Here is a 26,794-nt window from a genome sequence, read left to right as displayed (position 1 = left end):
TTGCCGTCCTTTCAAACGCTGTTATTTCCCTTCTGGAATAGTTGTGCTGCTGCCATGTCAGCGCTCTGTTCGTTCCATTTCTCTCAACCGTCAAACCATACTTCTAAACTTACTACAAATTGCTGCCGGGCTTGCAAGGGTTCTTCAGGGGTGAAGAGATAGACGAGAGTCTTGACTGCATGATCAGAAGGCTGAATTTAGTAATTTATGACATATAATACATTAAGACTATTGAAGCGAAGGGAGACGATCCATCTTTGTTGATCAGCATCGACTCCGATTTATTGATCTCACACACTTTTATAGTGGTGTTAATTAAGCTCATGCATATTGCAAAATCCGAGCTCACGATAGGCTACAGAGAAAACTCTAACCCCTCCTTTTGTTTACAATACCTGTGGTTTGTTTATTGAAACCAAGATTTGTGTTCTCACCCTGATATGAAAAGTTCTCAAAACCTTCATATCTGTTCCCAGAGCAGCCAAGGACAGAATATTTACCTGTTATGAGAAGACTGTCTGAGAATCCTGCTGTTTATAAAAAATGTGCCTGAGAACCTAGTTATTTACAGAAGTAGGCTTGGGAACTGCTGCTTTACAGCTGCCTTTTACTTTTCCATCAGCTGTATATTTTCATGGCCTCTTTCTTTAAGCCATGTCTGAGCAAAATTCTCCAACATAAGACTATACTAAAAGGATTAGAAAGAAAAGTTCAGAAGCTTGCTATGCTAAGAATAGAAAAGGAATGAATAAACAAAAGAGCTCTCTCGGATCTGTCCCAGAGAGAGCTTGGTCCCTGATTGGCCCTTAATTGTAAGCATGGAACATGGGCCAACCACAGGTGCACCTGCTGCATTCCACAGCAGCAGATAACCATTGGTTACATTCTCTTTCTGGGGCCTCAGCCTTCCAGAAGAGGGAAAAATCCTAAAGAAAGGATTTTTATGAAAGGATGTCTGTGACAACATATATTTATTATAGAATTACCAGGTGCTAAAACAGTACTACACATCCTAAAGCGCCTTTCTGAAGAATTATTATCCTGAGCATGGTAAGACAATCTCTTTGAAGAAGCTGCAGCACAATGACGTGCCCTTCCAACTTCTCTATCTCCTTTTGTTCAGGACAAGGGTGGAGTTCAAAGGACTTCACCTTTGTTGTTAATCCATTAAATACCTGAGAATAAATCTGATCCTAAATTTAGTCCCCCTGTAAAATAACTGAAGGAACAGTAATTGAAATTGATCAGGAAAATGGTTGTTATAATTTAGATGTACTTTTCTCAGCTCTGCATTCAGCACTCAGGTTAGTGGCCAAATCTCCTTTCCACATGAGTCAATCACTTTGTGGCTGACTCCAAGAGGAGACTGATTTCCTACCTTGAACTTTGGCTGCACCTTTGTACCTCCAGTTAAGCCATTTCTTCTCCATGTTTTCTTCAATTTACTCCACTTAGAGGCTTGCTGGCTCCTCAGTACTTCATAATGGAAAAGGTACAGAACAGATCAAAACAGGAACAAATAAATTGTTATTTTCCCTGTCCAAACGAAAGAGTTTCAAAGCAGGACTCAGGGTTTGAGAATCCTCCTGTGACCGCAGTGTTTGCCTGTTGCCAAGGCCTGTGGTAGGATCTGCATTCTTCTTGTGGCGACAAAATAAGTTCCTCCACCACAAGTAAATGCCGTCCCCACAAAATGGAATAATTTCAAACTCAGCATGACAGTTAAAGCCCTTGGCTTTCAGCAAACTGGGACTTAAGCAGCAAATCAAACAACCCATTTTCTTTTTGATGCAGTGCCATGAGGTTGGCTACTTAGAATCTCACTTTTTGTGCAGTAATAAAATTCTCTTCTGCCCCTCACTGTTGGGGACTGATGCTGTGACATGCATGAGAATTCCAGGCACATATGGGAAAAAATCAACTTGCCATGGAAGATTTACTGGAGAGGCAATGGTCAAATTTTTTCTTTCTCTGCAATTCTGAGCCTGGAACAGCTTCCTTGTCTCCAGCAGATGAGAACGAAATCTGGCTCATTTAATCTAATTTTGTCTCCGCCAACAGATCCTTCTCTCAGTTCTGGTCTGCAGAGCTGATTTTTATAATAGCTTCAATAGGAAAAAAAGAGTGAAAAATTAAAAAATCTCAGCACAGAGAGCCTCCAATGTTTCCTCTGGACATTTTGTAACTCCCACTGTTTACCAGTAACTGTGCATCTTTTTTATTTGAATAACGATGCCCATAACACTGGAAGCTCTAACATTTACTCAGCCAAGACCATTTATCTTGTTATAACAGGATCAGCATCTCAGCTGGGGCTTCTGGATGCTACTCTACTACAAACAAAATTAAAACCACCAGTCAGCTGAAATTAATAGTATATGGGAGCCACACTGTTCCTGTGCTCACACACAGAAGGACGTGTGGAGGGTGTTAAATCCCAGCACAATGCACTGAGAGAAATGGATTTTTCCATAATTACCAAACCCCTCAGACAGCAGCTATCACCAGGATCCAGGAGAGCTCCTGAAAATATTGCTCCAACATTCCTAATGGATGGTTTTCCTCGTGCCTACGTCGGCAAGAGCTGGGTGCCAGCTCCCCCCTCCTCCTGCACTGCCAGACGTAGGAAGGCTTTATTCCCAAACGGGAGCGTTTGCTCGCTGACATCACAAGCGCCAGGATCCTTTTGTTTGCCTGTGTCTCCTGCATTGAAATGTTTGTCTGAGTCACAGATCCCGCTGCCTCCCTTCCCCTATGTCATCCTGCTTGCTTCACAGCTTCTCCCTGACTCACAGTTTTTAAATTTTGACACAGCCCAGTTTGCTGCATGGCAACTCAATACTTTTCCCTTTAATATTTTATTATGTAATTTTTATCTAAACCCTATAATGATGCAAAAACCGCTTCTTTTTTTTTTCCTTTTTTTTTTTTGAATAGGGAGATTTTATGACTCAGATTCAGCACTGAATTTAATTTCAAGGGAAAGTCAGTTTAGTGTATACTAAATAAAAAATTTAACATAGTGACTCCCACAACTTGAATTCTCCATTTAGCTGCTGGCTGAGTTTCCTCAGCTCTAATGTTACCGAGTGCTCTGCCAAAAGGGGTCATCTCTGTGCATGTGTACAAACACTTCCCATAATTGAAGTAATTACTATTTTGCAGTGCAGCACCTTTCTTCTCCTCTAATAATCTCCTTGATTTGTTTTCTCTTAATAAAAAAGAGGACAAAAAGCTGCTGTGCTTTCAGCGTGGATTCATTCTCTGGGTTTAGACTCTGGAGCAGCTGATATTGCTGGTGCCTAAGTCTGGGTTTCCCCTTTATTACAGCCATGAACAAAAGAGATCCTGATCACAGTAAGAAATGAAATGAAGAACGTGGAAGCCATGGCTGTGCAGCAGTTTGGTTCAAGCCTGAGTCATGGTAAAATATTCCCTCTTACTGAGACAGGAACATAAAATTATCGTGCTGGATTAAATCCTTTGTCCTTCAGATGCAGCCTTTCATCTCTGTTGTTGGCACCACGGGATAAAGGAGAAGTTCAAAGCAGAGCTTTCACTGTCCTTGACCAAGGACTTTGCAGCAGGTGAGGGCTGAAGCCCCACTCTGGTGTAGCACTGAAAGCTGCATTTCTCTTCCAGCATCCACTGCCTGTGCCCTGCTCTGAGCCTGTGGAGAGCACAGTGCTGCATCCAAACTCCTTAAAATTCAGGTACACACAAAGCCAGATGACTGAGCCACATGCCTGTCACTAAATGTGCTGTGCTAGAGGCTCTCATTTCATTGTCTTTTCACCCAGTGTGAACAGATGCAGTTGTGGCCCCCACATCCAGCCCCCCTCCAAAAAAAAACCCAAACAAAAAATCCCCAGCCCCAAAGCTGAAGCCATTTCTTATAGAAAACATAATTTTTATTATAAAAGTACAATTATGCCATACACAAAGGAATTTTGTGCCACAAAAATGTGCACACTGCAGTCTTAATATTAAAATAAAGTCCCAAGCAGGAACTGAAGTTGGGAATCTCTCAGGCTGCCTTCGGCTGCATGTCTACCCTGGCACTGCTCTCCTGCAGGGTTTTAAGCTGACCCCACTGTGGGATCACTGTGGGGTGACTTTGGGGTTACTTTGGGATCACTTTGGGATCATTTGGGGTCACTTTGGGGTCACTGTGGGATCACTTTGGGGTCACTGCTGCTTCTCCTCCTCTGTCCGGGGCCGTTTCCGAGGGTTGGGCTCAGTCCCTCCTGTGCTGGCAGTGCCAGCTGGGGGCTGCACATCTCGGAAGCCATGGGGCTGGAAATGAAAGGGAAATCGTGTGCTAAGGCTTGTAGGGATAGAAGGCATGAGTAAGCAGTTCCCAGAAGATCAGAATAAGGATCATGCTGCCATTTATTCGGGATGAGCAGCCACAGAATGTTTATAGACCAGGTTAAGCTCAGCGCTGCAAACTTTACAACACATGTGCCAATTCATGTCTGCTCATTTTGGTTTTTAAAGATATTTTATTTTCGCCAACCAGGCTATCACTTCCATTTTACTGTTTATCACCCCTATGGCTATGAAAAACTGCTTCTCTGTAAATTAACTTATGTTGCCTATTTAAATAAATCAAAAGACAAATCCATCAGCTCCCACAGAAGCAAGGAGATGACTGGATTAATTGCCTCAGTCATTTTCAGAAACAAAACTGTGAATTTCTACAACCTAGGATATTTTTGTTCCATGTACCTACTTAATGAACTGAAAACATCAATGAGACATTGTAAGAGAACAGCAGAGCTGAATCTGTCTCTAGACTGCAAAGACTGTTCCAGCATAGTAATTTATGGGACACAATGGGATGAAAACCTTTGACTGCCAAAAACTAAATGTAGAAGTGAAAACTACAGGCTGCTACTCAGGAGAGTGCTTGAAGTGATCTATCTGGCCTGGTACCACTTGCATTTTCTGTTACTGTAGCTCACAATTTAATTTTTAACCATTTTAAAATATGAAAGATCTCCAAGTCAGTTAGCTAAACATGCCATGGATGCAGATGGAGATGGTGTGTTGTGTGAAGCCTGCAACTCTGAATTCCCATCTCCAGACAAATGCTGTGCAGAGAGCACTGCTGACAGCTCAGTGAAGACTCTCAGTGCAGCCTTAGAGAGGAAAATGCATTAACCAGAACACAAAATTGCTCTGCTGATCCAAAATGCTCAGGTAGAGACAATGTGGGGACCAGAGCATTTCAGGCACGCTGACATTTTGGGTTGGTGCAGGAGGAATGCAGGCAGAATTACCATCAGAGGTGACTCTTCCCAAATGCCAGCGTGTCCCACACCAAGACCAATCCTAAATCCCAACAAAATGTCTTGTTTAAGTCTCCCATCCCTGTATTTCTATTTCTGAATGCCTCACCTCACCCAACCCGGGCTTTTTAAAGGAACAAACAGCAAGAGCTGCTACAAGGGCAGGATCTGTGCAACCCCTCTGCTATTTATAAGCAACTCAAGTGTTATTCTAAAGAGCATAATGGGGAATCTTCAAGTTTAATGTTTCACTACATCTAATCCCTGCCATTTCCCTGAGGCACAAAGGTGGATCTGCAGCCAAGTATCCACTTAATCCAGAATGCTGACTCCCAGGAAAAGCATTCCAAGGGTTAGAAAGGCCAGAACATAAAGCAGCCTGCCCAGGATGGATGTTTTGCACTTGGCTACAGGCAGGCACCTTGAAAATACAAGAATTTTGTGTACATTTGTGAGGTTTGGTAGTGGCTTTCAGATGGTGAGGACGTGGCTGCTGGAACCAAGGACGAAGCTCAGTCTTTCATTTGGAATTGTTCCTTAATGTCCTCTGGATTTACACCCTCTGCAGCAAGACTGGCAAGGGCAGATGTGTTTATTACCTGAGCACTGCTCCCAGTGCTGGCCTGGCAGACCCTCCAGAGCTCAGGGAAACACAATTCTTACTTGGAATTTAGATCCTGGGTCTCTGTCTTTCACTATGAAATAATCAGGTCACATTCCTGGGAAATTCAGGTGAATCAGCCCAGCTACTTACTCCCTTGTGCATAAATCAATTTCCATTTCTATACTGTGCATTTAAGAATGAATCCTTATCAGCCAGTGGAAGGAGGGATTTCATGGGAGAGGAGTTCCACAGCCCCCTCAGAGTGGTGACTGACTCCAGTGTGCTGGGAAGGACAGGATAAAAAAAGCCCAGAGCTCACTCATGAATTTACACATTTCATCAGCTCACGGGTGCTGAGCAGCCACTTTGCCAATGGTACCAATGCACCTCATCTGCACAATCCTAAGGAATTATTATTTTTTAATATATTTTTGTTTGCTGGTTGTGCACAAATCTGACCTGGAAACACTGGTCATGTATTGACATCTTTCAGTTTAACTATGGAATGAGAAATGGTAACAGCAAACTGTTATCAGACCTGGATTTCATGAAAGAAATGGAGATAATACAATTTTTTACTAAAAGAAATCATCTGCTGAAGCAGTTCATCAGGATTAAGGGAAAAAACCACAGGGATAATCTTAAATATTAACTAATCTTTGATCAGGATTCACTCTCAACTCTATTTCAAGATAGTGAGCATTCACACAGAAGAGAGCATAGCTGTTTTATGGTGCTTATAAAAATGAAAGAAAAAGACAATTAAACTGTCTGAGATAAAATCCATCTGTTTGTCAGCTGGAGAAAAAAGGACTCACATCACATGATCCAAACAACCTTGGCATGCAGTCCCACTTCCCCTTCCAGTCTTTATAAAAGTTTATATTTGCAGTATTTCTTCTGTCCTGGTGAATACATTCAGGAGTGGGGGGAAAACCCTGATTTCTCTTTGAAAGTTTGAGGATTTCATCTGATGGCAGCATTAAAATCTGCAGAAAATGCTATGGCAACGTGTTTCCATGAGGACATGTAGCCAACAGTGATGGAATTGTACCTATGGATGTGACATTTGAGGAGGTAAGAACTGAGTGGTGCTGCCTTTTTAAACCTAAATACAGCTTGGACAGCATCTCTTCTCATTAATATGTATCTAAGCACTTCACAATAGGAAATAATCACAGGATTTAACTGGGGATAAGAAGGACTCCAGCCATAAGCTGGAAGCTCCTTCTATGATAGGGACAGAAGAGAAAAATCCCTATATTGGCTGGGTGTAGGGTCAGTGTAGGATAAACAGTGTGGGTTACACCACACAGAAAGCAGAGATGGAGAAATACCCATGGAACAAAGCACTGGAGAGGCTCTGGAATATCAGGTTTAATTCTGGTCATCCTCATCCTAAAAAGATGAACTCAGTTGGAACAGAGGCAAAAAGCCACCTGAGAAACCACTCCCTGCCTGAGCAGGGAGACAATGGTTCAAGTGCCCCAAAATGAAGCTCAGATTGCTCTTGGTAACTGCACTTAGGGCAAAAGTTAACTTCAGGGGCAGATAAAATAAACAGCACCAGCAGCAGAACAGATGGGGACAGGCTGCCTGAAAGTTTGGTCTGGAAATCAAAAGTATTTTAACTTTGAGTAGACAAAATGCTGGGTCACTTTTCTAAAGAGAAAAAGAGCAAATTACCCCAAAATCTGGAGCTACCCCAGTATAACCACCTCCCTTCAGAAGGCAGCTGGAAAGCAACAGTCAGAAAGCAAAGGCCACTGTGAGATTTGTGTGAAATTCCTTTGCAGGTGACATTCCAGCTGGGAATGTCCCTCCCACAGGGACACTCACTGTGATCTCATAGGCTATGGTGGATTCCTTCTGGCTCGGTGACTTGTACAACGTGGCCAACCTGGGAAAACAAATCCCAGGTAATTATCGTTAATTAATACAATAATAAAAATTCCAAATAGCCCAGTGACCAGACCCAAGTTTTCCCACAGTACCAGTGGAATTCTTAGGGATGTATTTTCATATAGGTCATTCAAACTGTGGATTCCCATCCTTACATGACCTGTCAGCTCAAACACAATCTAGACCTACTAAAAAGAGTGAATGATTAATTAGCCTTGTTTCATCACAGTATTTGATGACATTTTTGGAACAATATTCATCATGAATTAATTCCAAATGTCACTTTCTTAAAATGCAAACAAAAAAGGTTTTGAGCACACCTCTTCCCTACTCCATTAATCACTTGTTCTTTGCCCTCTCAAGGATGTGAGAGACCTTCAAGAACTCTTCAAGAATTCCAGTACTTCTAGGGAGGCTTTTTGCAGAGATTTCCCAAGCCTGTCAATATAACCCAGAGGCTGGAGATGTTCTATTTCTAAGCCTGCCCTTGCCACTGACACACAGCACAACCTTGAGAAAATAGTTTCCCTTTTATTTCTCCTCTGACACTTCCCTGATTTGCTGCATTTAAACTCTAAGCAATACACCTTGATTTGTGTTCTACAGCAAATGCTTGCATAATATAGAGAGAAAATTGCACAGCAGCTCAAAAGGAAAGGGGTTTTCAACCCTTGTCAGGGCTGCACCGTGCCCACCTCCCCAAAACTCACCCTTACATAAGCCAATCCAGAAAGTGTTCTGCTCTCTGTAGCAAGACACCCTGCCAAAAATCCTGTTAATTATTTTCGGGGGGGTTTTTCCTCCCTGAGGTGCCTTTCTATTAGAGAGCACGTAATTACAGCCTGAGGAACGCTGCCACTTCATGTTAGCTACACAGGGAATTCCTCAGAACACTCAAATGCTGGGTTATACTTGACAAAATTGCCCAGATGTGGAGCTGCAGAAGCCAGGCTTTCACAAGAGCTCAGCTGGAGCCTCTGACTCAACAGGATCTTTCCTCCCAGCAAAGAGAGCTCTCAGAATTAAGCTCTGACATTTTCAGGAGTAGAGAGAAAGGAGGAGACAGGTATCAAAGTGGCCAAAGCACATTTAAAAATTATTTTTAAAAAGGTAATGGATCCTCGAATGATCTTTGTGCCTCAATAACTTGATATAAAACCAATAAAATCACAATGGAGCATCAGCCTGTGCAAAAATAAGACAGCATTGAGCTATTTCTGCTTTTATCCAGAATTGCAGTTTCTGCAGGCCCCACTCCACATTAGCTTTTTACATCAGTAAATAAGCCAGGTTTGTCTCTCCTTGGCTTCTTTTCTGGAACTTCTATCTGCAGCCTTCCCAGCTCTGTTGCAGAAGAAAAAAAAAAAGTTCTTTTCATATATAAAATTAACTTTTGTTCACTCTGTAATCATTATGTTGATGCAACTTGTCCTAAAAAGACTGTTAACTAATCAGTGATGTTAATTTAATTCCAAATTAAACAGCCTGCTGTAATCATCCTGCATTGCCTTCAAACTTAGAATTTAAAAACAAAACTCCCCAAGAAAGTGTCACTGCATTTTCCTTTTAAATTCAACAAGCAAAACACTGCACAACAACATTCTAGCACCACTTTTGCTCACTGTTTGCACAAGATTAGGGAATTGCAGCACAGCTCCTTAATCTCAAGCTGCTGCATGGTGATATTGCATAGAGGACAAATTTAACTGACCAGGAAAGAGAAATGACCTTGCAATATAAAGAGGGGAAAAAAGAACCAGGAAACAGGGGAGGTCTGTGCAACAAACAGAATTTCACACTGGTTTTTGGAAGGTTCAAGCCCTGAAGCTCAGGGTCAGCAGCCTGTCCTGAGGGTCACAGGCCAGGTGGCCTTAAAGCCTTCTTTGGCATCTCTGGCTTTGGACTGACTGGGGATGGAAACACTGAAGCAAAATAAAATTATTCTCAAAGAAATTATAGTGGCTACAACCAACCACGGAGGAGTGGGAGGTTCTTTATAATGAGACTGTTGAAATTGCACCTCTTCAGAGTGAGGCATAAAAATCACCTTGTAACCCAGCAGATCTATACTTGCACTGAGTCTGTGGCAAAAATTCACATTAAAATGAGAAGAGTTTCATTGAAAAAAAAAAAAAAAATATCTTGCAAAATGCAAATAGTAAAAGAAATCCTTGTGTCTGAGCCATGAGGATGTTACACATTTATAAACCATGGCATCTTGTCAGGAAGAACTCACCAAGAGGAGGAGAAGGAGCCTGACAGTTCAACCCTCACTGAGACAATTCCTGAGCCTTGGGAGCCTGGCAGAGCAAGGCCAGGGGCCAAATTCAAACCTCAGCTTGGCCCCCATGGCCAGTTTGAAACATTCTCCTGTGCCATTCTTGTATTTATATAGATTTTTCTCCCATTTTCCCTCACCTCTGAGTGTTGTCCCAGTGGAAGATCAAACGGACGGTGGCAGCGTGTCCCCAGCTTTCTCCTGAGTAACACAAAATGACAGATCTTTATCTCTTACAACACCACCAGCAGCAAGCTGAAATTAAATTAATCTTCAAAACCACCCCATGATTAAAACAAAATCTGCCTTTCTTGCAGTGATGCATCACATCTTTTTCATACTTGCAAGGAATTCACAACAAATAGACCTAAAAAAGGAATAACCTCTGTGGTCTGTGTGTTTTACAGAAATCTTGATGCAATACTTCCATATTTCAGAAAATATGAAAAATTTGAAAATATAGAAATATAGAAAATATGAAAATATAGAAAAATTTCATGGATGCCTAATAAAGGACAGGTACTGAACAAGTCTTGAAAACAGAGGCAGCTTGAAGAAGAGATTTGTCTAATTACTACTGAAGAAGTCTGGTGAGGAGGTCTAAATCCTACTGCAGAACTGTGATATTCTGTCTCTCAGGCATAATTATGAGCAAACATCAGTCCCTTTGGGATGGCAGCTTTGGGAGAAAGTCAACCATTATTAAAGCATTAAGGGCCCCTGAAGCAGTTTTCTGCTTCTGACAGCAAAATGCAAAATAACCAAAAGCAAGCAGGGAGGTATGGTGGAAAGAGAAGGAAATTTAGATTTTCATCCTGCTCCAGGGGCTCAGTCCCAATGTTTCAGCTCACACCTGACCACAAGTCAATGTGCAGACATTTTATTGGGTGCTTTTTCCTCTGTTTATCCCTGTCAGCACCGCAAAGATGGATTGCATTTTAAACCAGCCAAATCTCCCCTGCCCACCTGCTCTTTGCTCTCCATCCCTCCCTGGTCTGCCCCACACCCCCAGCCCCTCGTGCCCCCTGTGCTCTGGTATTTATTACAGCATAGATAAGAAAAAAAATGATCCCACTATAATGAAGACCTAGACCCTTTAGGCATCTTGCCAGAGCTTGCTCCACTACATCCGAGTTGAGATTAAAGATTTTGGCTCTCAGAGATGGCTCTGAGGCAGAGATCAAAACACATTTTACAATGGCCACAAATTCCACACCTGCAGATTTCCAACTGCACTGAATATGTGTGAAAAATGCTACTGTAAAATGAGATATTTCTGAGTTGAACTGCCTGTAGATTAATATTTGACCTCCTTTCTAAATATATTTAGTAGAAATGTCTAGGAACACCCAGCTTAGCTATCACAAGTGGGAAAGAAAGCTGTCCCCTTCATAAAGCTCCTGACTTAATACCTTGCAGCATCTGTGCTTTTTCTTAACTCTTTTTTTTTTCCTCATAATTAAGATCTTCCCTTCTGCTCAGGAGCTGAATAAGAGTTTAGAGATTAATGCTTTCATGGAAAAGCTGTTTCTCAGGCTTAGCAGTCAATGGGAGGAAAAACCCAATTTAGTGATTTTACTTGGGGGTTTGCTGCTGACCCCTCCCTCAAGTTTTAGCTACACCAAACCATGGAGGAGTGGGAGGTTCTTTAGCCTTTATGATGAGACTTTTGAAACACCATCTTTCCAGAGCAAGACATCAAAACCACTTGGTTAAATATTCTCCCAACTGGTACCAAGCTGCATTTTTGGAAGAGTTCACACTGCTGAGTTTAACAATGCTGTGGCCACACAGGCTGGGGAGAGGCACAGGCAGCTCCACAGGAGGTCATGTCAAATTAATTGTTTGTGAAAGAAAATATGCACAAGGCAAGGCAGGATAGCTGGGAATTATAAACTCCCCTGAATGTCTTCACATTCTTTACTGTCCCCATGACTCAATAAACACAACAGCTCCCAAACAATGCTGGCCAGTGAAAAAAGACAGACTCTATTAGCTTTAATTGAGTTTGTAGCCAGAAAGGCTGCCAAAAATAATCCATCAGAGAGCAAGAGGCAAAACTGACAAAAAGGGTCAGATCCTGGGAGCTGGGTCTGCCTGCACAGCTCCAAATTCCACATTCTGCACATTCCTGCAGGAGATGGGCTGTGTTTGTTCATTTTACCCTCTTTCTCTGCCAAATGGTTTGGTGCCTCTACAGACTCTGGGAACATCTTTGCCTTGGTACTGTCCCCTTCCCTCTCCTCTCCAGAGCAAGGGAATCATTACTTGACTCACAGAAAATGAAGAATTTATGCCCTTTAAGTGAATCATAAAATAATGCAATGCTACAGCCTGAAATAAGATTGAAATGCTGAACCTTTCCTTAATTTGTAGAAATCTCCACTTCAGAACTGTTTTATTTTCCCCTGTGACTGCAGCAGAAAGGCATGGATGAGCTATCTGCTCATTACAGGGCAAAATTGAGCAGCCTGCAAAAAAAAATCTTTAACCTGGCTCAGGGCAGGCTGTGCCTGAGGATCCCCCACAGAACCTCCCTGTACATCATAACTGCAGAGAATTCCAGTGATACAGCAAATATGAAATGCCTTTGCAAATAATTAATGGGACATGTTCAAGGGTAATGGGCAAATAAACAATTTAAACTGTTTGGGAGAGGCACTGAATGGTTCTTAGGGAATTTAGGGAATTGCAGCTTAGTTTGGGGTATGCAGCCATTAAGCTGGGTTCTTTTTTGAGTGATTTAACCTTCTCCTCACCACATCCCTGCTAGAGGTTTACAGCTCTCAGGTACATTTTTGGATGATTTCTCTTTGTACATAAAGCCAAAGGAAAGGAACTCATATATCAATTTTCAACTCAAAGCTCAACACTTACCTAAAGCAGGTACCAGTGTGGACTGGCTTTGTCCAATCCTTGTTGTCATTTGGTTTGTCAGAACTACCTGAAAGAGGAAACAGAAGAAAAAAAAAATATAAATTAAATCTCCTGGAAATCAGCTCACTGGTGGGAGGGAAGAGAGGGAATTTTCAAAAAAGCTTTTGCAGTTCCTCAGGCAAAACTCTTGGCAACTGTAATAAGGAGAAACTGTAAGGGTGCCTCATCTTTTCAAAACAAATTAAGAGTACCCTGCAAAATGTATTTTTGGTTTGAATGGGAGATTTCTTTCATTCAAGACTTTAAAGAAATCTCAATTTCTCCCTCTCCAAGGGAGACAAACTCCACACAACTTATTTATCCCACAGCATTTGTCCTAAATGCTGTTTGGATCTATGTTTAGCTGCAGCTGACTCGCACTGGCCTTCCATGAGGAGCCAGCTCAGTCCCTGGGTAAATGAACTTGGTGCTGCTGCTCCCAGTGTGCATTAGCCTGGTGATTAACTGAATTCCTGTGCCTTGTAGTCTAAAAATGCACAAGTGGGTACAAGACAAAGCAGAATGGAAGTGAACAGACAGAGCGGGGGAGTGTTTTCGCAGCCCCAATCACGGGTGGGAGGCTCACAGACAGTCTAGGTTACATCCCTGGCAGAGGAGGGGGTGGCTGAGACAGAAAAGAGCCAGGAATATTAATGACAAAGTTCATTAAAAATGAAAAATTGTACCCATCTAAGACCCTAGAGAGTTCCATTGTTTGACATGCTCAGAGGATTCTTGCTGGAGTAGTTCAGGAAAGTGTGTGAGAGCAAAGAGTTCCACTGAGCACAGCCTGAAACATCACACAGCTGAGGGCCCAGCACAGATATTGCACATTTTAGAGAAGTAACTCATCCCAAGTGCATGGTAACAGCCCCAAATAGGCTCCTCATCCCCCTGCTGAGGGCTGGGCATCCTCACTCTGAGTCCAGCTTTAGGATCTGACTTCCTTCCATATTAGAGCATCCAGAGCTGCCTGACAAGCAATCCCTGGCATGCAGGCTGGATTTAGCCTGCTCACAGCTCATGGAACTAACTCAGACACCACCAACAAGAGGGCAAATCCAAGCAAAACCCTTCCTGAAGCTCTGACTCCTTTAGCAAGAGTTTATTTATTATATTTGTACTAAAGTGCTGCCTGGTTCAGAAGAAATTATTTATATATTTTATCCTTGACCAAAATAAAAAATTGTCCAATGACAGCAGCTGCTGTTCAAGGTCACCAGGTACCAAACTGTGGGGGAAAACCCTCAGGAAACCTGAGGCTGAGCAGACCTTGGAACATCATCTGCCTGGTGCCCAGAGCAGCAGGAAGGAGCTCCTTGTCATGTCAGGACACTTTGGGAATGCTGGGCTCTTCCCCTCCCACAGCTCCCAGAGGAAGCACAAGAGGAGTTTTATTTTTAGCAGCTTGGAACAAAAGCCAACTGCAGCAGAGAGCTGTGGGTGACAAGGTCACAAGTCACCTGGACACCGTTAGAGACACAAGCACCATTTTGAGGGCTGGGGAAGCTCCAATTCCTGAACAATGCTTCTCTGAGCTGTCAAGAGACTTCCAAAACAACTTCTGGAACAGCTGCAGCTTCCCAGTGCCATCTGCTGGCTGTGGCCCTGCTGCCTCCAGACCGTCTGTGACGTAAAACAATGCCCAGCAAGGAGCCTCTGGGTTTCCATGGATGCCAATCCAGCAGATAAAGTGGTTTTCCTCCCTAGGAATGCTAATGTTTATTTTTAAACAGAGAGTGGAAAGTTGTGTTGAATGAAACACAACTTGTTGTGTGGAAAGTTGTACCTGAATGCTGCCAGGTATTTTTGTAGGTAAAGTCACCAGAGGAGCATTCCTTGTCCAACCAAATCACTGGAGATGATGGCATTAGAAATGCCATGCTGCCACTTAATTAGGGATGCTATTGATGCAAATTTCACTTATTTTGGCAAGTCTAGGAATTTCCCACCTTTTAGGTGTTTTGCCTTTGTGACCCCTCTATATTCACCAACTAAACTGGCAAGAGTGAGTGCAGAGGGCGTTACTGCAGAGGGTATTACTGCAGTTTTATGCTGCTATTTAGAGACACATTTCCGTAATTCTTTATAAAATAAAGTATCATATTTTGGGCTGGAGGGCTGCCCTGCACTCACAGCTGCCCTGTGCTCGTTGGCTGTGATGATGAGCTGCTGGGCCAGCCCGTTGAGCAGCCGCGTGCGCAGCGCCAGGTCCTCAAAGTCGTGGCGGAAGGGAAAGGCAATTCCATCAATCACCACCAGCCGGACCTAAGGGCAGCAGAAAAGATCAAAAGCTGTCATTACCATCCTATAAAAAATGACAACAAACAGCAAGAGATGTTTTTAAGTGCACTGGAATGTTTTGTTTCATCCTTAGGTGAACACGACTGGCAAAGCTGGGCTTGAAGCCCTGCAGAGGAGAAGCTGGAGAAAATAATCATTAAACAGCAGAACTGTTCTTCAGTCAGCTCTCCACAAACAGCAATTAATTCACCTTCTCCCTCAAAAATGAAATCCAAATCAGAATCAGAATTCAGGCTCTCTGGAGGCACTGCTGAGATAACTCAGCTGTTATCAGTGATCTGCCTTGGAAACACACAGTTTAACAGATGCCTGAAGATATTCCAGGCACACTGCACTGGAGCTGAGGATCTATCTTGCCTCAAGATGTTTGCTTTGCTGAATTATTTCTTTTGTAGCAATCATTAGCTGAAGTCAGAGCACGCTGCAGCTGCTGGCTCATCACCCTCAAGACACTGTACAAACATTAGTCTGGGATTTTGATTTATTCTGACTTCATTTGTTGTGGCTGTTTTGATGACCCAAGTATGAAATACAGGAGGGAGATGGATGGTCTAACAGTGCCTGCATATTCAGATGTCACTCAAATCCCTGGTGTCTACAAGTTCCTGCATTACTGCACAAGATAACAAAGTGGAACAACACAAAAATCCTGATTTTCTGCATTACTGATTTAACTCCTTACTGGGAAGCCTCTTTATGACTGGAACATACAAGCCTGCACAGACATCACTGTGGAATGGTCCTGGGCCTCCAACTGAAAAAAACCTCTTAATTTGCAAAAGAAAATTAAATAGTTGGGATTAAAAGAAGACATTATTGTATTCTCATTTTCCCTTCTTCCTACAAATTCTTTTCCACGAGTCTGTACATTCTCCTCATGTATCGTTTCTTTAAGAACAATTAGTTTAACAGCATAAACATGACTCATGCTAGACAGGAATGTGTAGATGGTTATATAACTTGGCTATCACAATTATGTCCAGGTAGGATGCAATTTAGTTAAATTTCTCCCAGAGAGCAGACAAAAAAAACCTAAAGTATTTAAAGTGTAAAGAAAGCTTGGTAACACCTGTCTTGTCCATGCCAGCTTGGCTCTAGCAGACCTTAAATAATTAGGTTTTTTATCACAAGAATATTTTTAAACAGTCTTTCTTACATTATTAACAAGATCTCAAACTAATTCATATTTCCAAATGGCACATTTGGACCTCTAACTGTACATCTTTCTTATCTCTAAACCTCTACAACTTTTTCCCTCTCCAAAAAACCCTGAAATCTGGAGGCTTCCTGTGGTCCCAGACTGGGCTCCAGAGGGACCAGACTAATTTTAATAATGAGAGCTGGACTGCAATGAGCAATCTGCCAAATCACTTCTAGCCCATCCAAGGAATCAGCAGAAGGTCTTGTGGTTCTCCTGCAACCTTCAGCACTTGAGGCTGCAGGCCAAGGCCAGATAATCAGCACAGATGGTTCCAGGGAGCTGCAGCCCAGTGGAACTGTGCTAATGAAGCCATGTACTTTCCACAAGAGCAAACACAACAGGGCACCGTTAGTACCTGGCAGGGAAAGGGGAATACCAGACTACACTGAGGCTCCCATCTGTGTTTTCCAGAACACCACAGCTCCCATCAATGAAAAATTTTGGAATACGTGCAAAAGACATTCTAATCCAGCACTGATTTGTGCTCTGATGGAACAAGGCACAGTCATATTTCCCAGATCCTGACAGGGAGTGATCTGCAGTGCAGAACCCAGAAATCTGGAGGGGAGGTGGTGAAAATCTGCCTTACAATAGCATTTCTCTAAGACATTAGGTACTAAGAAACTTTCTGGCTGCAGTCCACCCAAGAGTCAAGCTGCAGGCTCTGGTTGCTTGTAGCAACAGAAGATGCACTAAAAAGAGGAGTCACTTGGATGGTGCAGGATATTTCTGATCCTCAGTGATCTTTTAGGGCAAAAAAAGAGGCACCAAGGCTTTCTGACGCCCCCCTCATGGTCAGCACACCCCCCTGGCTGGCAGGCTCTTGTGCAGAGCAGTTCTGTGCTGATTCACAGCTCAGTGCTCCCAGAAATGGAACATGTGGCAGCACAGACCCAGTGTCCTCAGCTCAGAGTGGAAATTCAGGAGGATGGCAAAAGCAAATTACTCTTGAGAGGAATTGGGATGGGAACGAAAAGGCAAAACAAGCAGAAGGCTTTACATTTGTACTCTGCCATCAGCCAATGTTTCACTGCCAAGCTGACGAGGTACCAAGGTGTTTACTCCTGTTACTACAGCAGACAAAAACTCCTGAGTGTGAAGATGAGTGACACCTCCTGACAAGCCTCACCTTGGAATGCTCTGCCAGGAATTCTGGCAGGAGGTAGACCTGGGCCAGCAGCTCTGTGTAGTCACGACAACGGAAGCAATAGATGTGAGAGAGGATATTTTCCACAGAGAAAGTCTCCAAAGCTTTCCCATGATCTGAGAACAAAACAAACAGACGAGTAAATGAGTCAGGAGTCTCTACGAGCATATTGTTACTTTCATCATCCCACCAAAGCCTGCCCTCCACACATAGCAACAGCAAAGCCCCCAGAAACAGAACACGCAAGGTAAGGAGTGTGGAAACATATTTTCCATCTGGCTTGAAAGTCAGCAAGGTGGGGAGCAGATGCCATCCCAGCATTTGCACACAGACACACTGGAGCCTCCAAGGGAGGCCTCCAACAATGAAAAATTTATTTCTGAAGCAAGAACTTCTCCAGTAAATCGTCTTCAAGCCAGAACGCCACCAGAGGACATCAGGGACTATTAATCATCCCTTGTTTAATATACAGGCAGTACCTCATTTAATACACTGTCTCTTTAGCTCAGTTCAAACAGAAGTTTGGTGCATAAATTCTCCATGAGTAACACAAAAGTTGTGTCCTTATCCCCATGAGACTGATGACTTAGAGAATAAAACCTATTAAAAGCAGCCTGGCTATATTGACTTTATGGAGGAGCTGAATTCCAGCTATGGTTTTACTCTAAGGGCCTTCAGCAGCAACATTGCCTCACAAAATTCTGCTTTTCCTCTTTTCTTTCTCTACCTGCTCCTGTGTTTTGAAACAAAACACTCAGTTTTGCTCAGCAGGTGCAAATATGACCAAAAAGGTGCTGCAAATATGATCATTAAGGTGCTAAAAAAATGGAGGAAAAAGAGGAAAGGAGGAATATCAAATATCAAAATCTAACACGCGGTCTAAAACCTCCAGGATCAAAATGTTCACAAAATCACCCTGTAGAAAAATAATTCTTTTTGAAGTAGCCCAGCCCAGTCTGCTCCAGACACAGATGTAGTTCAGGGTTTGATCCACAGAGGTGGAAATAAAAAGCTGTCAGCAAACACTCTAAAAGCAACACTGCAGCCTACGAGCCACTTGTTTCACTCCATCCTTGCCTCCTCCAGAAAAGAAACGACTTGGCAACCTACCCTCTTCTTGCTGAGCCTCAGCAATGAGGTGGCAGTGCTGCACACAGGCAGCTGCAATGTCCACCACTCTGTCCACCATAAAACTGCCCTCGGTGTCAATGAACACAGCTTCTCCAGCAACACCCCCAAAGCACTCGGGGATCTGGACATCCACTGCCAGCTGCATGCTGAGAGGGGAAACAGAACCAGAGATCAGTATCTGCATCCCAGAGCTGTCCCTGGGAAACAGAAACAGAGATCTGATATGGAAAACAGAAATAGAGATCAACATCTGCATCCCAGAGCTGTCCCTGCTCACTCCTGGAGTGATATTCCTGCTGAGGAATACACAGGGAGCAGTGCAACCATCACTGTATTTATAATGCTGGAGAAGAATCAGAGATTGCAGTCAGACAACAAGAAAAATGGGCTCATTTCATAGGAGAGTTGAACAAAAAGTGACTCCTGGCTGCACACAAGGCACGGGACAGTGAAATACCACAGCTGGGTTTTGCCAACTCCGGGTGCTCCGCAGATCTCGGTGATTTTTGTCAGCTGCACTCCACCTCCCAGGATGTTGTCCAGTGCTGAACAGAAGGTGATGATGAAGCCCTGGGTTTGCTCTTCTTCCAGGAGCTCCAGGGCTGTGCATTTCCTGGTGGCACCTGATCCCCCAGCCGTCCTTGCTGTGTCCCCGTGGCATTCCTGCCTCACCACCTGCAGCGCTTCCAGCGCCTCTTCCCTGGAGATTCCAATTTCTAGAGAAGCCAAAAGCACAAAACACCACTTTTATTTTACAAGCACTGACTGATTCCACAAAATGTTCCATGTTCACCCTCTCAGGACAACATGCACACAGCCCTGGAACTAACGATGTGATTTTCAAACTGTTATTGTAATGGATAATAAAACTAGAAAATCAAAATCCCAGACAGGTTTGGGTTGGAAGGGGCTGTAAAGACAACCCAGTTCCAGCCTGCCATGGGCACGGACACATTCCACTATCCCAAGGTGCTCAAAGCTTCATCCAGCCTGGCCTTGGGCACTGCCAGGGATCCAGGGGCAGCCACAGCTGCTCTGGGCACCCTGTGCCAGGGCCTGCCCACCCTCCCAGGGAGGAATCACTACACGCTCCTGGAAAAAGGCAATTTTCTAACTTCAAACAGGCTTATTTTGTTTAAATCACCTAGTAAGAAGAAGAGGAAAGCTGGGGAAAGAGAGATGAGTCTAACAGAATCCCTCTGCTTTCCTGCATCCCATTTCCATCCATCAGTGTCAGCTGATCTTTTACCAGAATCCTCTATTTTTTATTATTATTATTCACTGTGCCCATTTCCCGGAGGCCTCACTGGGGCCGGAACGGAGAAGGGGAAGAGCCCGGAAGATCCCGGGGAGGCCCCGCGGGGCCGAAAGCCGCCGGTACCTTTGCTCAGGCCGCAGGGCCCGGTGTCCAGCAGCTCCTGCGCCGTCTGGAAGCCGGCGGCGGCGAGGCGTGCGCGCAGGGCGGGGGCCAGCGGCAGCGTGCCCACCTCCCGCTGCATGGAGACACCGCCACCGGGACCCACCAGCACCGGGCACGGCCCGGATCGCTCCGGACACGGCTCGGACACGCTCCGGACACGCTCCGGACCCGAACCGGGAAAGCGCCCGCTCCCGGCCACGCCCACCGGGCCCGCCCCTCACTCTTTGGCCCCGCCCCCGCCCCACCCTGGCGCGAAGCGGGAGCGCGCTGCCTCCGCGCATGCGCGCTGGCGTTCCCGCGTGTCGGGGCCGTTCGGACGGCTGGTGAGCGGTGCCCCGTGGGCCGCGGGTGTCCGGGGCTCCGGGAGGGGCTGGAGCAGGCATTGCCCACCGGGAATGCCGCTGGGGTGACCCGCCTGTGTGCCCCGGCGACATCGCTGCTCCTGGCAGGGTCTGTGATCTCCCGGTTGTCGCCTTTCCCGTCTCAGCGGGCAGTGTTAGGGAGGGCGGGAGGCTGATTTCGCCTCCCATCTCTGGATGTTTCTGCAGGGAGCAGAGCTAACTTTTAGCAGGTTTTTAAGTTACAAATAAGTTCTTTACGTTGAGGTGCTTTGCAGCTTGATGTTTCCTACCTTTTCCCAGTTGCGTTCTGGAAAGAAGATGGCTCATCCCATCCCTCTCCCATTTCCATGCCCAGTCAAGCTTGGACGTATAAAAGGAGACTCCCTGGAAGCTGACCTGCATGAGTATGTCAGGGAAGGGAACTATGTGAAAGTGAAGAAGCTTCTGAAAAAAGGTAAAAGCTAAGTTTAGACAAGTATTGGCAGAAAATATCTACTTTTCCCTGTATTCTTTTATTTCTGGTAAAAAATAGCATATTCCTTGAATAATCCAGCTTTCTTAGTGAAATATATTAACGAAATGATTTATAGCTGGCCTTTTCTGTTAAGTTGGAATAGTTCTTGAATCGAAAAATGTATTAAAGCAAGTTAGTACAAAAGAAAACTAATCTTTTATAAGTAAAGGGCTCATGACAAGCATTGTATACTAAAATCCTGAAAGACAGCTGTAGGAATATTCTCTTTCAATGGGGTTTTATTTCGGATAGCCGAATGCTTAGGGTACGGTTTAGACCTTAAGCATTTTGACAGCCAGATTTGTAGCGACATAGGAACAAGGAATTTTGTACATAAAAGCAAATACTTGGTGCAGTTTGGTTTCGATTTTAGAATCACAAATCTCAGTGAGTTGCGCTGATGGAGAACTGCGCCATCCCAGGGCGGGGCAGGCCCTTGGCGGCGGGCGCGCCTCTGATTGGCCAGCGAGGCCAGAACATGCAGATCAGGGGGGCGTGTCCCCACCGCCGCCACGCGCGGCCGTTCCTCGGGGCGCGGGCGCTCCCACAGGGCTCGGGGCGCGCTCTCGCGGCCGCGGGGGCTCGGCGGGGCCGCGCCGGCCGCTCCCGGGCGGGTGTTCGGGGCTCGCCGTGCGCTGAGCGCGGGTGGCGGCGTCAGGGCCGGGCGCGGCAGGAAGGGTTGGGTTAAGACTATACTTACAGGGATCATTTCTGTAGTTGGTCACTAGAGGAGAGTGATCTTCCCTGATCGGCGTCACAAGCCACGAGGAGGAGCGAGGTGTTCTCTCCTGAGCGCGAAGCGGGCGAGCGGTGCTGCCTGGGCAGGGGCCGCTCGCCATTGATGACCGTTCCCGGCCCCGTGTGTGGGGCTCGGGAGGGAGAGAACACGGGCTGAGTGGTTTGTGGCCCTTATTTTATCATGGTCAAAAAAGAGAATTAATTTGTAAAGGGGCTCTGGCTTTCTGGCTGCTGCTTCCTGCATCCTGATCCCAAATGCCACAAGCACATGTCCTCTAAATCCCTCCAGGGATGGCGACACTGCCCTGGCCGGCTGTGCCCGTGCTTGAGAACCCTTGCAGTGAATAAATATTCCCCAAATATCAAACTGAAATCTCCCCTGGTGCAACCTGAGGCCGTTTCCCCCTCAGTTTTCCGTGCAGGAGGGACCCCAGGTGCCTGCATCCTCCTTGCAGGCCGGCACAGGGAGGGTGAAAGTCCCCCCTGAGGCTCCTTTGCTCCAAGCTGACCCTCCTCCCCGTCCCCTCAGGGTTTGGCAGGGGGAGAACATGGGTTTGTGGTTTGTGGCCCTTTTTTATTGTGGTTAAAGAAAGAATTGGAGAGAGCAGATGGGGATGAACAATGCTTGTCTAGGGGCATTTCCATCTCTGGCTCTCAACCCTCAGCCAGGCTCTTGCTGCAGGGACCCGCAGTGCGTAATCACCAGGGAGGGCCCAGCAGCCACACGGATTTAGGCTTTATTGAGAGTATTCAGATCAATGGTATTCTCGGCCCATCTCTTAGTGCAGGGGAGGAGGCCTTTCTTGTTTAAAAATGCTGCCTCTGATGAACGGGGATGATCAGAGAGTGACACGGGACTAATGGGAACCTGTTCGGGATTTGCCTTTCATCACTTGTAGGAAGACCACGTCGGGCAGGCTACAAATTCAGATGGGTTTAAGGAGAAACTGCTCCGTGTTGTGCTCTTTATAGAGTCGGTCCGTGTTGCTCAGGCTGAGCCCAGAGATGTAAAGGCCGCAGTTTGTTCTTTCTGGCCCATGAATGCTCCCCTGACAGCGTCGACAGTTGCTCGGAGCCAGCACAGCGCCCCGGCGGCAACCGTGCCGCGCTGGGGCTGTCGGTACCGGGGCTGTTCTCCTCTGCGGTCCTGGGGCAGCGGCAGCACGGGCGGTGAAAGTCCCTTGTGATGTGTCGCGACAGCCGTGACAGCCCAAGCTGCGGCGGCAGCGTCACTTCTGGTGCGGAATGGGGGGGAGAGTGGGTAGGCGGGGCCGCGCCGGCGCGGGCTTAGGGAGCGCCTCTGATTGGCCAGCGGGGTCAGAACATGCAGATCAGGGAGCGTGTCCCCACCGCCGCCACGCGCGGCCGTTCCGCGGGGGCGCGGGCGCTCCCACAGGGCTCGGGGCGCGCTCCCGCGGCCGTGGGGGCTCGGCGGGGCCGCGCCGGCCGCTCCGGGGCGGGGGTTCGGGGCTCGCCGTGCGCTGAGCGCGGGTGGCGGCGGCAGGGCGGGGCGCGGCGGGCAGGGTTGGGTTAAGACTATACTTTCAGGGATCATTTCTGTAGTTGGTCACTAGAGGAGAGTGATCTTCCCTGATCGGCGTCACAAGCCACGAGGAGGAGCGAGGTGTTCTCTCCTGAGCGCGAAGCGGGCGAGCGGTGCTGCCTGGGCAGGGGCCGCTCGCCATTGATGACCGTTCCCGGCCCCGTGTGTGGGGCTCGGGAGGGAGAGAACACGGGCTGAGTGGTTTGTGGCCTGTTTTTTTATCGTGGTCAAAAAAGAGAATTAATTTGTAAAGGGGCTCTGACTCTCCTGGCTGCTGCTTCCTGAACCCTGACCCCAAGTGCCACAAGCACGTCTTATAATTCCTTCCAGTGCACACTGGAATTTATTCAGCAGGCTGAGCCACTCCAGCTCCCTCATCAGATCCGTGACCCTTCCCAATATCTGTTCCCTTCTCTGGACCCACTCCAGCTCCTTAAACGTCCTTCTGTTTGTGCTGGGGCCAAAACCGGATGCCGGATTCGAGTTGCGGCCTCACCACTGCCGAGTACAGAGGACGGTCACTGCCCTGGTCCTGCTGGTCACACAACCGCCGGTACAAGCCACGTTCCACTGGCCTGCTTCGCCACCTGGGCACGCTGCCCGCTCTTGTGCACCCACTCTTGTGCGGCATGCCAAGGTGCTTTTCCTCCATGCAGCTTTCGAGCGACTTTTCCCGAATCCCGGCCCGCTGCCGATTCCGCCTCCTGTGACGCTTCCTGGGCCCAGCGCGGCGGCGGCGGCGTCCCCGGTCCGGAAAGCGGGGCAGGGGCGGAGCCGGGCGGGCGCGCCTCTGATTGGCCAGCGGGGTCAGAACATGCAGATCAGGGGGGCGTGTCCCCACCGCCGCCACGCGCGGCCGTTCCTCGGGGCGCGGGCGCTCCCACAGGGCTCGGGGCGCGCTCCCGCGGCTGCGGGGGCTCGGCGGGGCCGCGCCGGCCGCTCCCGGGCGGGGGTTCGGGGCTCGCCGTGCGCTGAGCGCGGGTGGCGGCGGCAGGGCCGGGCGCGGCGGGCAAGGTTGGGTTAAGACTATACTTTCAGGGATCATTTCTGTAGTTGGTCACTAGAGGAGAGTGATCTTCCCTGATCGGCGTCACAAGCCACGAGGAGGAGCGAGGTGTTCTCTCCTGAGCGCGAAGCGGGCGAGCGGTGCTGCCTGGGCAGGGGCCGCTCGCCATTGATGACCGTTCCCGGCCCCGTGTGTGGGGCTCGGGAGGGAGAGAACACGGGCTGAGTGGTTTGTGGCCTTTTTTGTTGTGGTCAAAAAAACAGATATAATGTGTTGAGGAGCTCTAGCTCATCCGCCTGCTGCCACCTGAATCCCAACTCCAAATGCCACAAACATATGTTTTACAAGTCCCTCCAGAGATGGCGACACAGCCTCTGCCCTGGCCAGTTGTGCCCGTGCCTGAGAACCCTTGCAGTGAATAAATTATCCCCAATATCAAACCGAAACCTGCTGTAGTGTGCCCTGAAGCCGTTTCCTCTCACCCTGTCTCTTGTTCCGTGCAGAAGGGACAGACCTGAGCTGCCAACATCCTCCTTGCAGGCCGGGGCAGGGAGGGTGACTGTCCCCTTTGAGGCTCCTTTTCTCCAGGCTGAGCCCCCTCTGTCCCCTCAGGCCTCAGCAGGGAGAGAACACGGCTGAGTGGTTTGTGGCCCTTTTTTATTGTGGTTAAAAAAATACTAGGAGAGAGCAGAGAGGGATGAACAAACCTCCCCCAGGGGAATTTCCGTCTCTTGTACACCACCCGCAGCCAGGCTCTCGCTGCAGGGACCCGCAGTGCGCGATCCCCAGGGAGGGCCCAGCAGCCAAACGGGATTTAGTCTGAGAGTATTCAGACCAGTGGCATTCTCGACCCATCTCTTAGTGCCGGGCAAGGACACTTTCTTGTTCAAAAGTGCTGCCCCTGATGAACGGTGATGATCAGAGAGTGACACGGGACTAAGGGGAACCTGTTCGGGATTTGCCGCTCATCAGTTTTGGATCAGGTCAGGCTACAAATTCAGATGGGGTTAGGGAGAAACTGCTCAGTGTTGTGCTCTTTACAGCGTCGCTCGGTGGTGCTCGGGCTGAGCCCAGAGGTGTAAAGGCCGCAGTTTGTTCTTTTTGCTCCATGAATGCATTAATGCCACCCTGACAGCGTCGGGACAGGCCGGGAGCCGGTGCAGCGCCCCGGCGGCAACCGTGCCGCGCTGGGGCTGTCGGTACCGGGGCTGTTCTCCTCTGCGGAGCCGGGGCAGCGGCAGCACGGGCGGTGAGGGTCCTTTGTGTCGTGTCGCGACAGCTGCGACAGCCCGAGCTCCGGCGGCAGCGTCACTTTCTGGTGCGGAATGGGGGGGAAGAGCGGGAAGGCGGGGCCGCGGCGGCGCCAGGCTTGGGGAGCGTCTCTGATTGGCCAGCGGGGTCAGAACATGCAGATCAGGGGGGCATGTCGCGATCGCCGCCACGCGCGGTCGTTCCGCGGGGCCGCGGGCGCTCCCACAGGGCTCGGGGCGCGCTCCCGCGGCCGTGGGGGCTCGGCGGGGCCGCGCCGGCCGCTCCCGGGCGGGTGTTCGGGGCTCGCCGTGCGCTGAGCGCGGGTGGCGGCGTCAGGGCCGGGCGCGGCAGGAAGGGTTGGGTTAAGACTATACTTTCAGGGATCATTTCTGTAGTTGGTCACTAGAGGAGAGTGATCTTCCCTGATCGGCGTCACAAGCCACGAGGAGGAGCGAGGTGTTCTCTCCTGAGCGCGAAGCGGGCGGGCGGTGCTGCCTGGGCAGGGGCCGCTCGCCATTGATGACCGTTCCCGGCCCCGTGTGTGGGGCTCGGGAGGGAGAGAACACGGGCTGAGTGGTTTGTGGCCCTTTTTTAATGTGGTTAAAAAACAGAACTTAAACGCAAGAAGATCTCTGCCTCCCCTGCCTGCTGCCTCCCGAATCCTGACCCCAAATGCTATAAACGTGTTTTATAAGTCCTTCCAATGCACACTGCAATTTATCCAGCAGGCTGAGCCCCTCCAGCTCCCTCAACTGCTCCTTATCTGTTCCGTTCTCTGGATACATTCCAGCCGCACAACGTCCGGAATCTGTTTATGCTGAGGCCAAAACTGGACACACGATTGAAGGTGCAGCCTCACCAGTGCCGAGTACAGAGGACGGTCACTGCCCTGGTCCTGCTGGTCACACAGCTGCCGGTACAAGCCACGTTCCACTGGGCCGCTTGGCCACCTGGGCACGCTGCCCGCTCTTGGGCACCCACTCCCGAGAGGCATCCCCAGGTCCTTTTCCTCCATGCAGCTTTCGAGCGACTTTTCCCGCATCCTGGAGCGTTGCAGGGGGTTTTTGTGACCTAGTGACCTTCATTAAGGGACAAGGGCGAGCCCGGTGCCGATTCCGCCTCCCGTGACGCGTCCTGGGCCCCGCGCGGCGGCGTCGGCGGCGTCCCCGGCCGGGAAAGCGGGGCAGGGGCGGAGCCACGCAGG

The 26,794-nt window shown here is 47.7% G+C and overlaps 2 protein-coding genes and 4 non-coding genes across 9 annotated transcripts in view; 5 read left to right on the top strand and 1 right to left on the bottom strand.

Annotated features, from left to right (window-relative positions):
- Positions 1 to 2,025: 2,025 nt before the first annotated feature.
- RAD51C (RAD51 paralog C) lies at positions 2,026 to 20,357 on the bottom strand. Of its 4 annotated transcripts, none has more exons than XM_054287417.1 (10): positions 20,159 to 20,357; positions 19,235 to 19,493; positions 18,757 to 18,923; positions 17,629 to 17,762; positions 15,131 to 15,262; positions 12,956 to 13,022; positions 10,219 to 10,279; positions 7,738 to 7,798; positions 4,171 to 4,296; positions 3,929 to 4,137 (listed from the first exon to the last, which is right to left on the bottom strand). In XM_054287417.1, the coding sequence occupies exons 1-9, from the start codon at positions 20,274 to 20,276 to the stop codon at positions 4,189 to 4,191; spliced, it is 1,107 nt and encodes a 368-aa protein (XP_054143392.1). In that variant the 5' UTR covers positions 20,277 to 20,357; the 3' UTR covers positions 3,929 to 4,137; positions 4,171 to 4,188. The 4 variants fall into 4 exon arrangements, with proteins under 4 accessions (XP_054143395.1, XP_054143392.1, XP_054143394.1 ...); XM_054287419.1 differs by having other exon boundaries at positions 3,929 to 4,126; XM_054287420.1 differs by lacking the exons at positions 3,929 to 4,137; positions 4,171 to 4,296 and adding an exon at positions 2,026 to 2,105.
- Positions 20,358 to 20,830: 473 nt separating this feature from the next.
- Positions 20,831 to 26,794, top strand: part of TEX14 (testis expressed 14, intercellular bridge forming factor) — a 38,514-nt gene continuing 32,550 nt past the window's right edge. The window contains exon 1 of the mRNA XM_054287279.1: positions 20,831 to 20,992. Within this exon, the coding sequence (XP_054143254.1) occupies positions 20,857 to 20,992 (136 nt within the window). The 5' untranslated portion in view covers positions 20,831 to 20,856. The remainder of the gene's footprint in view (positions 20,993 to 26,794) is intronic.
- On the top strand, positions 21,739 to 21,952 carry LOC128944333 (small nucleolar RNA U3). Its single transcript, XR_008483807.1, has one exon. It is a non-coding gene; the product is annotated as a small nucleolar RNA U3 (small nucleolar RNA).
- LOC128944330 (small nucleolar RNA U3) lies at positions 23,323 to 23,536 on the top strand. The gene has a single exon (XR_008483805.1). It is a non-coding gene; the product is annotated as a small nucleolar RNA U3 (small nucleolar RNA).
- LOC128944329 (small nucleolar RNA U3) lies at positions 24,356 to 24,569 on the top strand. Its single transcript, XR_008483804.1, has one exon. It is a non-coding gene; the product is annotated as a small nucleolar RNA U3 (small nucleolar RNA).
- On the top strand, positions 25,955 to 26,168 carry LOC128944332 (small nucleolar RNA U3). The gene has a single exon (XR_008483806.1). It is a non-coding gene; the product is annotated as a small nucleolar RNA U3 (small nucleolar RNA).

Source organism: Melozone crissalis, unplaced genomic scaffold (genome assembly GCF_028551555.1).
Source record: "Melozone crissalis strain CALT ecotype California unplaced genomic scaffold, PUWL_Pcris_2 ptg000057l_1, whole genome shotgun sequence".
Lineage (NCBI taxonomy): Eukaryota > Metazoa > Chordata > Aves > Passeriformes > Passerellidae > Melozone > Melozone crissalis.
The sequence above is the reverse complement of the archived record's forward strand: the minus strand, read 5'-3'. Positions and strand labels throughout refer to the sequence as shown.